General features: G+C 40.9%; 1 protein-coding gene across 1 annotated transcript in view; it reads right to left on the minus strand.

The window, feature by feature from the left end:
* LOC110496081 (sodium/hydrogen exchanger 3-like) overlaps positions 1-13,920 on the minus strand; it is a 52,634-nt gene extending 38,714 nt beyond the window's left edge. The window contains exons 1-4 of the mRNA XM_036951039.1: positions 13,508-13,920; positions 6,895-7,197; positions 6,526-6,686; positions 128-206 (exon numbers count right to left, since the gene is read on the minus strand). Of these exons, the coding sequence (XP_036806934.1) occupies positions 128-206; positions 6,526-6,686; positions 6,895-7,197; positions 13,508-13,757 (793 nt within the window). The 5' untranslated portion in view covers positions 13,758-13,920. The remainder of the gene's footprint in view (positions 1-127; positions 207-6,525; positions 6,687-6,894; positions 7,198-13,507) is intronic.
* Between the last annotated feature and the right edge of the window lie 718 nt (positions 13,921-14,638).

Genomic DNA, 14,638 nt, shown 5'->3' on the forward strand with positions numbered 1-14,638 from the left:
GCACCCTATTCCACACATAGGGCTCTCGTAAAAAGTACTGCACATTGGGCCATGGTCAAAAGAAGTGAACTACATAAGGAATAGGGTGCCATTTGGGACGTAGCCAAGGTGTGACGCTCTTACGTACTTATGCCTTTGATGATCTCTACAGCGTCGATTTTTGCCCCTCCAAGCGACACAAATGCATTAAACACATTGAACAGCACCTGAGGGAACATGGAAATAATGATGACCGGTCTGTGGTGGGGAGGTTAAGCAACCAAATTCATTAAACATTACAATTCATTTAATGAATTGTGTAACGTAATCCATTAGATTAAAATTGTTTTATTGGTCTATTTGTACGTCATTGATGTTGTTATGGCGACCTACAGACAGACAGCATTCTCAGAAGTAAGTCATGTGACTAACTGGTGCAGTTCAGTAAAGGTGCCGTGTCTTGTGTATTGCCTTTGCACTTCATTTTTTGAGGTTTAGGTTTCTCATGATGAATAGCATTACATTTGGAACCCATCAAAATTCTTATTTAACACATTACAAAAAGTGATGTAAATGTTTTTGCCAAAAAACTGTAGTGTAAACACTAAGCCTGTGTCCCAAATGGCACCCCTATTCCATATGAAAGGCATCTTCAGACTTACCCTATGTACATGCGTAACAAGAATGGTGTGTGTGGCTTTAATTAAATCCCAGAAAATACACCCACTGGGTGGCCTACCAATTTGATCAGTGAGTATTTAAAGCAATCCCTTTAAATACGGAATGTGATCTGAACAACATTAGAATGTAGCCTATGAAGAAGGCGTTCAGAATGGACATCAATGAAAGATAGCCATCAAAACATATTTATCTTTAGGTTCAGAATCTATGCATAGAAAAGTGATCCATGCATAAAAGCAGTGATATTTAACTATATGCTTAGGGAAGTTTTCATGAACCCTAAGCTGCACATGGAAAAATATGGTTTGGCACCAAAAAAAATGTTTTTTTAATTAAATAAATGGCCACATTCAGGTCTTCAACCCATGGTAATGTTGGAAAATTAGCATAGAATTATAATATGGAGAATAGTGTACAATAGTATACCCTGGTCTATTGGTTGCCCTGACCATGGAACTGTGTGATCCCACTAGGCACAAACTAGTTGAATCAACATTGTTTCAATATAATTTGTCACATGTATTGTGTCGTGGAATCTACGCGTGAAACTAATCTACGAGTAAAACACGTGGATTTGCAGAAAGTCAACCAGTACTGTTTCATCACTCAACATAGACAAACATAGATCTTTGATGTTATATCCACTATCAGAAAAAATACACTGGGCAGCACCTCCTACTGGAAAGTTGATCTACAGCTATCCCTATGTTCTACCACCCAGGGTTTTAACCTAGCCCTGCCCTGCTTAGCTTTGACATTTGTCACTGACTACTACCAATGTGCTATTGTGAGAATGATTGAGAGATCTCCACTAAATAGATTCACTGTTGCTATCAAAGTCATTCTAAAGGGTTGGTTTAACAGAGCAAATAATAATAATACATTTAACTTATATAGCGCTTTTCATAATAGAAATCTCAAAACGCTTCATAAGCAAAGAACAAACAATATATCATGACAGGTCAGGTCAACCAACTGAGGCCAAGTCTTTGAATGCTGCATCCTCTGTTGATGGAGAGGGTCAGTTCATGGGTTGAGCGGAGGGAGCTGGACAGAGGATGGTAGATGATGGTGAGGGAGTCTGCTGGTGGTCTTGTAGAGGGCAAGTCTGGGAACCAAGCCTGAGTCATATAGCCACTGGACTTCTCCTCTTCCACTCTGTGTAGCACCCACTTGGGCGATGCCTCGGCAGCTCTGGGCACCAAAAACCACACACAGTTCAGAGTAGTAGCCAGTCATCCTCTCTCTAAACCCTTTGCCTCAGCACTGTATTCGTCCATCTCCCATTCCTCTCACGGTGTTCTCAAAATATCATAAACTGGCAGACAGGTGAAATATACAGTGCCTTGCGAAAGTATTCGGCCCCCTTGAACTTTGTGACCTTTTGCCACATTTCAGGCTTCAAACATAAAGATATAAAACTGTATTTTTTTGTGAAGAATCAACAACAAGTGGGACACAATCATGAAGTGGAACGACATTTATTGGATATTTCAAACTTTTTTAACAAATCAAAAACTGAAAAATTGGGCGTGCAAAATTATTCAGCCCCCTTAAGTTAATACTTTGTAGCGCCACCTTTTGCTGCGATTACAGCTGTAAGTCGCTTGGGGTATGTCTCTATCAGTTTTGCACATCGAGAGCCTGACATTGTTTCCCATTCCTCCTTGCAAAACAGCTCGAGCTCAGTGAGGTTGGATGGAGAGCATTTGTGAACAGCAGTTTTCAGTTCTTTCCACAGATTCTCGATTGGATTCAGGTCTGGACTTTGACTTGGCCATTCTAACACCTGGATATGTTTATTTTTGAACCATTCCATTGTAGATTTTGCTTTATGTTTTGGATCATTGTCTTGTTGGAAGACAAATCTCCGTCCCAGTCTCAGGTCTTTTGCAGACTCCATCAGGTTTTCTTCCAGAATGGTCCTGTATTTGGCTCCATCCATCTTCCCATCAATTTTAACCATCTTCCCTGTCCCTGCTGAAGAAAAGCAGGCCCAAACCATGATGCTGCCACCACCATGTTTGACAGTGGGATGGTGTGTTCAGCTGTGTTGCTTTTACGCCAAACATAACATTTTGCATTGTTCCAAAAAAGTTCAATTTTGGTTTCATCTGACCAGAGCACCTTTTTCCACATGTTTGGTGTGTCTCCCAGGTGGCTTGTGGCAAACTTTAAACGACACTTTTTATGGATATCTTTAAGAAATGGCTTTCTTCTTGCCACTCTTCCATAAAGGCCAGATTTGTGCAATATACGACTGATTGTTGTCCTATGGACAGAGTCTCCCACCTCAGCTGTAGATCTCTGCAGTTCATCCAGAGTGATCATGGGCCTCTTGGCTGCATCTCTGATCAGTCTTCTCCTTGTATGAGCTGAAAGTTTAGAGGGACGGCCAGGTCTTGGTAGATTTGCAGTGGTCTGATACTCCTTCCATTTCAATATTATCGCTTGCACAGTGCTCCTTGGGATGTTTAAAGCTTGGGAAATATTTTTGTATCCAAATCCGGCTTTAAACTTCTTCACAACAGTATCTCGGACCTGCCTGGTGTGTTCCTTGTTCTTCATGATGCTCTCTGCGCTTTTGACGGACCTCTGAGACTATCACAGTGCAGGTGCATTTATACGGAGACTTGATTACACACAGGTGGATTGTATTTATCATCATTAGTCATTTAGGTCAACATTGGATCATTCAGAGATCCTCACTGAACTTCTGGAGAGAGTTTGCTGCACTGAAAGTAAAGGGGCTGAATAATTTTGCACGCCCAATTTTTCAGTTTTTGATTTGTTAAAAAAGTTTGAAATATCCAAAAAATGTCGTTCCACTTCATGATTGTGTCCCACTTGTTGTTGATTCTTCACAAAAAAATACAGTTTTATATCTTTATGTTTGAAGTCTGAAATGTGGCAAAAGGTCGCAAAGTTCAAGGGGGCCGAATACTTTCGCAAGGCACTATATAAGCTGGTACTGTGTCCAGATGCATAAACAAAAATATTAGCCAGCTAGCTAGCCAAAACAAAAAGGGTTGACCTGTCAGTCAATCTGCAATATACAGTATGTGCAATAAAAACTCAAAAATGTAAATGTTGGTTCCAAAAACAATGGATAAAAACATTTGAAACTAACTAAAAATGTACACATTTAAAAGAGCTCTGTCTCGGCTACTACCAAAGCGGCATGGCAACTCCTTTAAATGAAATGTAACCATACTTTATACACTGAGTGTACAAAACATTAGAAACACCAGTTCTTTCCATGACACAGACTGACCAGGTGAAAAATATGATCCCATATTGATGTCACCTGTTAAATCCACTTCAATCAGTGTAGATGAAGGGGAGGAGACAGGTTAAAGAAGGATGTTTAAGCCTTGAGACATGGATTGTGTATGTGTGCCACTCAGAAGGTGAATGGATAAGACACCATATTTAAGTTAAAGAATAGGACTAGCTTAATTTAAAGTTTTATTTGATTTAGTGCAATTCTTTAACTTAAATTTTTGGTTGAGATGGAGACATGAATCCTATATATCATTTATTCATTTGTAGACAAACTGGATTATTGAATTGTTTTTGATTGTCAACACAACCAAATATCAACATTTGAAGGAGATGGCTTAATCCTATTCTTTAACTTTTGTTTTTGGTTTAGTTGGAGACGTAAATCCGACATATTATTTATTAACTTGTCGACCACTTTTTGGCTGTTTACTGTATTGCAAAAGTGAAATAGAATTTTGTTTGTTGTCAGCACAACCAAACACCAACATTTGAAGGAGATGCATGTTCTGTGCCACTGACTTAGCCTGCCTTTACTCCAGTTTTTCTACAAATTGATAATTGATATGCTGGATTCACATCTTCATCTCAAATTATCCAAGTATTAGAGACATCTCCTTTAGATTTTAATACTTGTTTGCGTTGTCAACAAAACACATTTCAATATTACTTTTGTAATACAGTAAATAGCGTAAAGTTACGGCTAACTAATGTAATTCAACCTTAAAGTCGTTAACATCCATGGCCACATTGAGGTTACTGTAACTAAATGTCCTTATGTTATCATAGAAAGCATTTGTGTTCAAGATAGCATGAAAAGGTCGCAGGTCTGTATTGATCTTCACAATTGCTATAATAATCTGAGCAGAATCTCGAACAGCATTGATGACTTGCACTATGTACTTTTAATTTACAGTGCATTCGGAAAGTACTCAGACCCCTTTGACTTTTTCTACATTTTGTTAGGTTACAGCCTTATTCTAAAATTAATTAGAAAAATTATAATTCTCATTCTACACACAATGCCCCATAATGACAAAGCAAAAACAGGTTTATATAGACAGGTGTGTGCCTTTCCAAATCATGTCCAATCAATTGAATTTACCACAGGTGGACTCCAAGTTGTAGAAACATCTCAAGGATTTTTAATGGAAAACGGATGCACCGGAGCTCAATTTTGAGTCTCATAGCAAAGGGTCTGAATACTTATGTAAATATGATATAATTTTCTTTATTGGTAATACATTTGCATACATTTCTAAAAACCTGTTTTCGCTTTGTCATTATGGGTGTAGTGTGTAGATTGCTGAGGATTTAAACGTTTTATTTAATCAATTTTAGACTAAAGCTGTAACGTAACAAAATGTGGAAAAGTCAAGGGGTCTGAATACTTTCTGAATGCACTACTCTCAACTGCAATCCAGGTCATTTGATTGTTTCTAGATGAAGCACACTGATAACGCATTAAGCTGTTGTATAAATACAAACTATTCAGACATTGTATTCCCATTTGAACATTGTTGTGCTTTTACAACAGTGATGACACATTTAGATGATACCTAAACCCAAAATCGGACAGTTTTTCAATTGGAATTAAGTTGTACACATTAGGAATTCTTATTTTGGAGTTGGGTGAATAAAGGTTTAAATCTCATTGATGAACGTCTCAATCAAATGTCCACCTTGAAATTAAGTGATGTTCCCAGTGGCCAAGTATTGCGCCATGCCTCAGGTTCAAACTGTTACGACTTGGTCTGCGCTCCATAAGGATTTAATTAGCCTACATGTCTTATTCTTTATTTACATGAAATATGATGAACTACTACTAGTGATCCTCAGCAACAACAACACGGATGTGACAGCGTTTACAGATGTAGCAAATGGAATGATACAAACTGTAGGCTACCAACTGAAGGGAACCTGATCAAAAGTAGTGCACTATATACAGTAGGACAGGGATATTCAAATAGTATTTGAGAAAGTCCAATCACACAAATTTCCTAGGATGGTAAAGGTCCGAATGGATATTGTCATTATCAGCGTGGTAACAGACCCCCCACTTCTCATTTTGCCATGTCTTGTGTGTGTTCATGTGATATCTGTTTTGTATGTTTTAAAGCAAATTCCTTCCAATTCTATACATTTTTCCATGGGGTGGAGAGAAAAATTTTCAGTTAAACAGCTCATTTTCTGCAATTGTACACATTTTCCATGTCTTATGTGTGTTCATGTGATATCTGAGTGACTCAAACATTACAACAAAACCAATGGGGTGAAAAACGTTAGCCAACATGGGCTAGTTGATCAACTGTCATAAATAGCTCTTTAAGGTCAGCAATGACTGACATACGAGTAAAACTGTTGAAGCACTGCCAAATTACAAAATTGCAGCTTGTGCATTCCACTATTACACCTTTCAAGAAGAGTAAGTTGAAAGCGCTACTGAGTTCCAAAAAAAATACAAATGTAGGCCTCATTCCGTATTGACACCGTTCTTGGTCAGCATGGCTGACATAGGGAAAAGGGTACAATTAGTGACGCAGCCTAATAATGATAAATGAGGATGAAGATTGTGAGACTGACCACTGTGACGCCGTCGTTGAGAAGGGACTCCCCAAACACCAGGATGTACAGGACCTCGTTGACATGGACCTCCTCAAACACAGCAATCACAGCCACGGGGTCCACAGCAGCAATCAGACTCCCAAACAACAGCAACTGCAGAAGACCAGTGTCGATATCACCTACAGAGGCCCAGGGTAAAAGGTGTTATGATCTCAGACCTTTCATCTACCTTACACATTAACTCTGATTGAGGACTGCACAAATGCCCTTTTCAATCATCGGAAAACTATAGAAGAACCCATATTTTATGTTGATCTGCTCTACGGGCCCCCTGGTCAAAAGTAGTGCACTATAATAGGAATTTGGGACACACATTGGCTGCCTTACCCATGGCCCCGCCCAACCAGCAACCCCAAAGGGCAAGTCCCAAAGTGGCAGCGTTCCAGCAGGTGCCAATAACTGCGTAAACCAGGATGGAGCCCAAGTTGCTGAAAAACAGCTTGTTGGGCATGGAGTAGCCCGAGTCCAGGACGATCTGGGGCAGCAGGTAGAAGAAGAAGATGAAGGGCTGCAGCCTGAAGGACTGCACCTTGTCTGCCCCGTAGATGATGCCGCCCAGGCCCCAACCGATGCAAATGAGGAGGCCGCTCTCCGGGATCACACTGGTCAGGCTGGGGATCAGCTGGAACACTGTTGGTGAAGAGAGTGAGAGAGAGAGAAACAAGGACAAGAGAGACACATTCAGAGATACGTAGAGTGAATGAAAGATAAAGAGGGTCAGAAAGTTGAATGATAACAGAGCACTTTCAGACTCATATGTACACTACTTTACCATCTTAAGATTTCTGTGTTCCGTCTTACCTATGTAAATGTTATTCTGTCTATCCATTGATCATTTATACTCTGTGTGTTTCTCGTATAATTCAACTATATTTGTAAGGTTGTGCGTGCATGCTATATTTAGTCATCCACTGTAGGCGACCTACTTTTGTGCTATAACTGCTGGTACATTGGTTATTGCATGGAAAAAGCTATTGTTACGGTGTTACCCACTGTTTAGACAAATACGGTGATGCATTTGCTCTGGATAGTAAGTGACTTTGAAAATCGGCAAAAGAAAACAAAGGAAATATATTAGCTACAAAACAACGCAGCATGTCACAAGGCTCCGCAACATCAGGTAGAGAACGGTCTGGGATTGACCAATGGGAACACTTAATGGCATAGACAACACCGTTCAATCAAGAGCGTCTAACCTATAGCAGAGCGCTGTGGACACACCCACTCTGAGACCGGCAGGGTACCCTAGTGGTTAGAGCGTTGGACTAGTAACCGGAAGGTTGCAAATCCCCGAGCTGACAAGGTACAAATCTGTCGTTCTGCCCCTGAATAGGCAGTTAACCCACTGTTCCTAGGCAGTCATTGAAAATAAGAATTTGTTCTTAACTGACTTGCCTAGTTAAATAAAGGTAAAAAATAAAATAAAAACCAGTCCGGGACGCAGCTACTTGTACTTGTTGATAACACTGATGAGGACAATAGTTGCCAGACAGTAGTAGAATTATGTTGAGCCTATTTATGGCCCAAATGCTTTACAAAACACAGCTTTCATTCTCACTGGATGATATTGCCTGCTCCCTTCGATCTGTCTGATGTTTACAATTGACTTCAAATCCTATTATTCCCCTCTTTGTCCTGCACTCAGTTAGGCCTACATGTTCCCTCCCATGAACATTGTATTGAATTATGAAAGTTAACTTTCTCGTTTGAAATGAGACCCAAAGTATACATAAAATAAGAATTTGTTCTTCAACTGACTTGCCTGGATAAATAAAAGGTAAAAAAATAAATAAAAAAATACCAAAAAATACATGAAGATAAGAATCTTAGAACAAATTCTTGATTATGTTTTAGGATCATGAGTCATATTTGAGTCCAGGCCACAGAGGAACGTCATTACAACTTTCATAGCCTTATCTGTCTGCCAGCATCGTTGTGAATACTACCAACTCTGCGATATATTCACTGACATAGTTTGTGTCTGTAACATTACTTTAAACTGTGGCAGAAGTGAACCCTGGATTTAGTCTGAGTAGTATTGTTTCCTCTTTAAAGCTTTAATTTGATCACAACTGCTCTCCCCAAAAGCTCAAAACATTAAATTCAAACAATGTATCAATCATCATTGTCTAACAGTGAATCTGCAGCTGTGTCATCTGATCCTCAAGACCCCTAAAGCTGACCGCATCCCCCTGTATACATATCCATTTTGGGTACCCCAGCCACCAGTAATCGTAGAAGAATGAGGTAGGGGGCTTCCACATGGTACCACATAAGTCACAATTTGTATCCCTGACAGGCTGGACCCATGGTCCATTAAAGCCTGGCTGTGGTTCGATCCCACCACCCCTGACTCTGGATGCGACCCATGGGGTGCTCCCACCTCCATACCCTCAACCACTAGGCCCATGGTGCAAGTCAGTAATGCTGCCCCCAGCAGCAAGTTCTGCTTGGCATTTCACTAAATAAAAATCTCTACTGTACTCAACCAAGGGCAGAGACTCTCTCTGTGTTTCTCAGTCTCTACTGTACTCAAAGGCAGAGACTCTCTCTGTGTTTCTCAGTCTCTACTGTACTCAATCAAGGGCAGAGATTACTATGCCACTCTCAAGGAGGAAACTTCATACTAATCTGTGCTTTCAAGCCAAATGAAAAGTTTTTACATTTGGTGTGTAATTTCAGTTCATTGTTTGCCTGGCCTCAGAGAGGTGTTTCATGCCCACATTCTCACGCAGGTGTGTGTACATGGGACAAGAAATCTGTGGATACGTATTTGTATGTTAACGTAATTGATATAGTGCACAACAGAAACGTGTCAAGTAGTATACAATGGCATGTATTTGTGATGAGAACACTATTCTGGTGAACTCCATAGTGACGATGTTGTTTGGGTCCGGAGGCATCATGATATATTATTTAGGATATGTGTTTTATTCCCTTAAAACGACACTGTCACTGGACATTTACTGTACTCAATCAGCATAATGAATGATATTCCTTACACAGGTGACACAGGTAATCCAACTGAAACTTGATTTATTTTAACTATCACTATCATAGCTTGTAATATGTGTATAAGTGAATAAGTCATAAGTCAGTACGTCAGTATGTGTCAGTATATGTGTACATATATAGTGACTTGTTCAGCAGTCAATGTAACACAGTGCTCACATAAGCCTGTTGGACTTATTAACAAGGCCTAACAGCTGGAAGTGTTGCGAAACTGAAGCCATTCACGTGAGGATGCATCTGCATAACAGACCCGGTGAGTAATCTAACTTGCACACATTGTAAATAAGTCAAATGTTATTTTAACATACATTAGAGGCGAGTTTATTATTATCTACTTGATTTACAGGCAAATGTTTAACTCCGTGGCTAAATAGGGAGGGAAAATATGGCATGCATCAATTCACACCATTAGCCATGGAAATGAACTAATGTCTCCAGTGTATCATTTTAACCAGCGCACAGCCTGCTGTTTAGCCTTTAAAATGTTAAACATGATTATGGCCTTGAGTCCCATGTTCCTCCAAGCATGTAAAAGTATGCCATTTTTAAACACCTGATTAGAAAGGTTCAGTCTTGGAAAGGTTAAACAAATGTCATTTTTGTGCCTGAAGTTGTAGACAGCCTACAGATTCTTGTGGAATTGTATCTTTGCAGTGTATATTTAACATTTGCGAAGTTCATACCAGTTGCAATTGAGTTACTACGAGCTATAGCATTCAGGTGTTCTTTTAACCCTTCTGCGTTTCTGCTACTAATGCCCTAAAGGCGACCTACAGGTTGTTGAAGGCAACCTACAGCAACCTCAGAATACTAATGTGCATTGTAATGTCCTCTACATTTTCATCATTGTGTAAAATGACCTTACGCCTGCAATAAAATACTTCTATAGCACATTTCCATAAGTAACCACTGCCAAAAATGTTTTTGATGTTCTACCCATGGGAAAACCCTCTTTCTAAGGCCTCTTTACAGATTACTAATCAGGACTGCCAACCTTCCAGTTTGGACTGGAGATACCTCCTGTCAAATAGTGAAGACAGCCCAGGAGATTTGTGTGACGATTGAATTAGATGAATACAAGAAATCAGTCCATTACAAGTTGTCAACCCTAGGTTATGTCACGCCCTGATCTGTTTCACCTGCCATTGTGCTTGTCTCCACCCCCCTCCAGGTGTTGCCCATCTTCACCATTATCCCCTGTGTACTTATACCTGTGTTTTCTGTCTGTCTGTTGTCAGTTTGTCAAGCTTACCAGTGTTTGTCCTGTCTTTTCCCAGCCTCTCTTTATCTCGTCCTCCTGTTTTTTTGACCCTTGCTTGTCCTGACCACTCTGCCCGTCCCTGAGCCTGCCTGCCATCATGTACCTTTGCTCCTACTCTGGATTATCGACCCCTGCCTGCCTTGACCTGTCGTTTGCCTGCCCCTGTTGTTACAACAAACATTGTTACTTCACACAGACTGCACTTGGGTCTTACTGTCACGGTCGTCATAACGAGGAGACCAAGGCGCAGCGTGAGATGAATACATTCTTCTTTATTTAAATGAAGAACACTAAACAAACACAGCGAGCGTGAAGCTATAACCACAAGTGCTGACATGCAACTACACATAGACAATAACCCACAAAACCAAAATGGCAACCTCAATAGGATCCTCAATCAGAGACAACGATAAACAGCTGCCTCTGATTGGGAACCAATTCAGGCCACCATAGACCTACATATACCTAAAACCCCATAGATATACAAAAACCCTAGACAGGACAAAAACACACGTCACACCCTGACCAAAATAATACATAAAACATAGATAACTAAGGTCAGGGCATGACACTTACCTTCCTTATAGGTTAGGCTAATCAGTCATTCCTCTTCTATCCAGTCCTACCAAAACTAGGCCAATAGGCTGGGAATTAATTTCAGAAGCCCTGTTTATACCTGCCACTAGCCAGCGTCCTTCGTCCTGATCGTGACCTAATCTTATCTGTTTACACTTATAAGATCTGATCACAATGTGTCTTTTAATCGTATACACCAATCCTGTCTAGAAATGTAGGCACAGTCAGAATGTGATCAATACAAAGGTTGCACATTAGAACCAGGTATAAACGTGGCTATAGCCTGGTTGTGTTTTGTGACAGAGGATGAGAACACAATTCAGTCAACAATTTATTAGTTGATCATGTTCTTGCATGTAGATCTTAAGGGAAGCGATCACTACTACCTCACTCTCCAACCAAGGTGCATGAATTGTAAAGAGGAGATTCAGCAACTTTTGCATGACAATGAAAGTCAATAAAATATTTATTGTTAAAGGTAAAATCATATTTTTTTACACACTTCCATTGTTCTCCAAGAGTTGCTGAATCTCCTCTACTTCATGTAGATGTTCACAGGAGGTGAAGTATGCAACAGTTCAAACATTCTACAGTCCAAACAGGTCATTTTACAGTGCATATGTAACGGCATTCTTCCTCCTCTTCTGAGGAGGAGTAGCGAGAAGGATCGGAGGACCAATGCGCAGCGTGGTAAGTGTCCATAACGTTTATTAAAAGACATAAACTGAACACTACAAAACAATAACCGTGAAACAACCGAAACCGTGTGGCAACAAACACTCACACGGAAACAGAAAATAAACACCCACAACCAAAATGGGGAAAACAGGCTACCTAAGTATGATTCTCAATCAGAGACAACGAACGACACCTGCCTCTGATTGAGAACCATACTAGGCCCAACACATAGAAATATGACAAACTAGAAAAACAAACATAGACTGCCCACCCCAACTCACACCCTGACCATACTAAAACAAAGACAAAACAAAGGAACTAAGGTCAGAACGTGACAGCATGTTTATACTGACTGGAGGAGATATGACTCCATCCTGGCCCCCTGTACTAAGCACACCAACCAGACATGGTCCATTGTCCCCGATTATCATCAAGCAGAATAAATTGACTGAGAGAGCTGGTGGAGTAGAGGATGGAAGAAAGCAAGCTTCATACATCTGTGGAGGAAGAAAAATGCCAGTGCTTTTCCCATTATGGGGAAAACACACTGTTGTCTACAGTAGACCACAACTCTTGTGCAATATAAAATGCTTAGGTACCAGGGTTAAAAAGCCATTCATTCTTTACAGAAACATTCTGCAAAACAGTGACGGATTACGATTATAATTGAATTGAAGCATGTTTATAGAGTTCTGCATTGACTCATTAACAGACAGCCCATTATTCATGTAGACAAATGAAATGGAAAGGGACCTGACACAACCCATCCTGGGGTCTATCCGAGACTTCTACATTATCACGGTTTGATAAGCACTCCTCAGAGTCACCAGTGTAAATGCTGTGGTGACGTTTTGAGGAGCTGTACCACAGATGTCAGCATAGGGTCATTTCAAGGGAATAATGACCAGCTACATTTCAGTTTATCTGCAAGCAGAGCCATACCTACATCTATATGGAAGTCTTTATCTGCCAGTAACACATCAAGGCTGTATACTTCCACCATCATATGCATGGAAAACACACTCCCACATGTGTATGTACCTATACACAGAGTGTAACCAACGTCTCACGTGTCAACACAACTGTGAATGCTCCATTACCCATTCCCCTTCAAAAGCTGAACCTCCATAACTCACATCTCTACCTACATACACATTAGCACAAATTACATTATCACCTGCCAGACTCTACCAAACTTTTCCTCCGCTTTCCTGTCGAAACACAAATAAATCCCATCACAGTTAATTGGCTGTGTCATGACAGTGTAAAGTCAGCGGTCTTAAACTGACATCGGCTTGGTTTATAACATCTGTTATAACTCTGAGAGTGAATAGGGGACGCGATCTATGGTACGATGAAGTGCTATAAAGATAAGTAGCCTGGGGACGGGGGATGTACATGCATGGTACTCACCGAGTTTGCAGAGCCAGCTGACCAGGATCCAGACTACTATCAGGTACGGGAATTGAATTTCATGCCAGTTCCAGGTGACGATGGGCAGGGTGGTGATAAGGTTCGTTGTTTCATTTTCTGTGCCCTTGTCAGTCCTGTGCTCTGTGCCCATCTGAAGGTCATCATTACCTGCCTGAGATGCCAGGCTGGGCCTACTGATGGCAAGCAGCACAATCACCAGGAAGAACGTGGAGTGCCATAGAGCTGGCATCTTGGAGCTGGATGCTTTTCAAATCTTTTGCTCTTTGATCAATCTTGGTGTCTGTCTCTCATTCCCTCCCTCTCTGTCCTCTCTCACCGTCTCTGGATTTTCAGTGCTGGCCCTAAGTATTTTTGCTCCTCTCTGTCCTCGCTCAGGCTAGAGTACACCTTTTCACTACAGATGAAAGCTCCTCCCACTCTTTAGCCGGACCAGCTAGTTGGGCCACTTCTTCAATGGCAGGGACGGAGGTTTTGCCCCACCTTGCCACCCTCTTGGTAATCACTAGCTCAGGACACCAGAGGCTTTTCCAAAGTCTGCCACCCTTGCCAGCAGGCACGCCAGCTAAGCTAAGCTAGTTAGACAAGCTAGCTACTCTAACTTGATTGATGGCCTGAAATGGCTTCTTGGTAGCTAGTTATGAGGTTGGGAACCTATCTGGGCTAGCTAAAGCCAACTTCAGAAAATTGCTAGTTGACTAGAAGGTGTTAGAGATTCAACAAAAATCTGAGGGGGCCCAATATTTATTTTGGGGTTGGCACAGGGACATGTGGCTCCTCAGATTTGTGTTTCTCTAACACTTCTTGCCACCTAGCAATTTTATGAAGTTGGCTTTAGCTAGCCCAGGTAAGTTCCCAATCTCCCAACCTCATAACTAGCTACCAAGAAGCAGCTTGTCTAATTATCTTAACCGGCATGCCTGCTGGCAAGGTTGGTAGACTTTAGAAGAGCAAGAAATTACTAAATAAAACTCACATTCCTTCAAATCTTTTTCCCAGATAAATGTAGTATCTTTATAAAAAAGCAGTCAGGAGGATACAGACAGCCCCTAGCCCCCCTCTGGACCCCCGCCATTCCAGGGTGCATGACGCCCCTGCAGGAAGGACACTTAC

This window comes from Oncorhynchus mykiss, chromosome 18, assembly GCF_013265735.2.
Source record: "Oncorhynchus mykiss isolate Arlee chromosome 18, USDA_OmykA_1.1, whole genome shotgun sequence".
Lineage (NCBI taxonomy): Eukaryota > Metazoa > Chordata > Actinopteri > Salmoniformes > Salmonidae > Oncorhynchus > Oncorhynchus mykiss.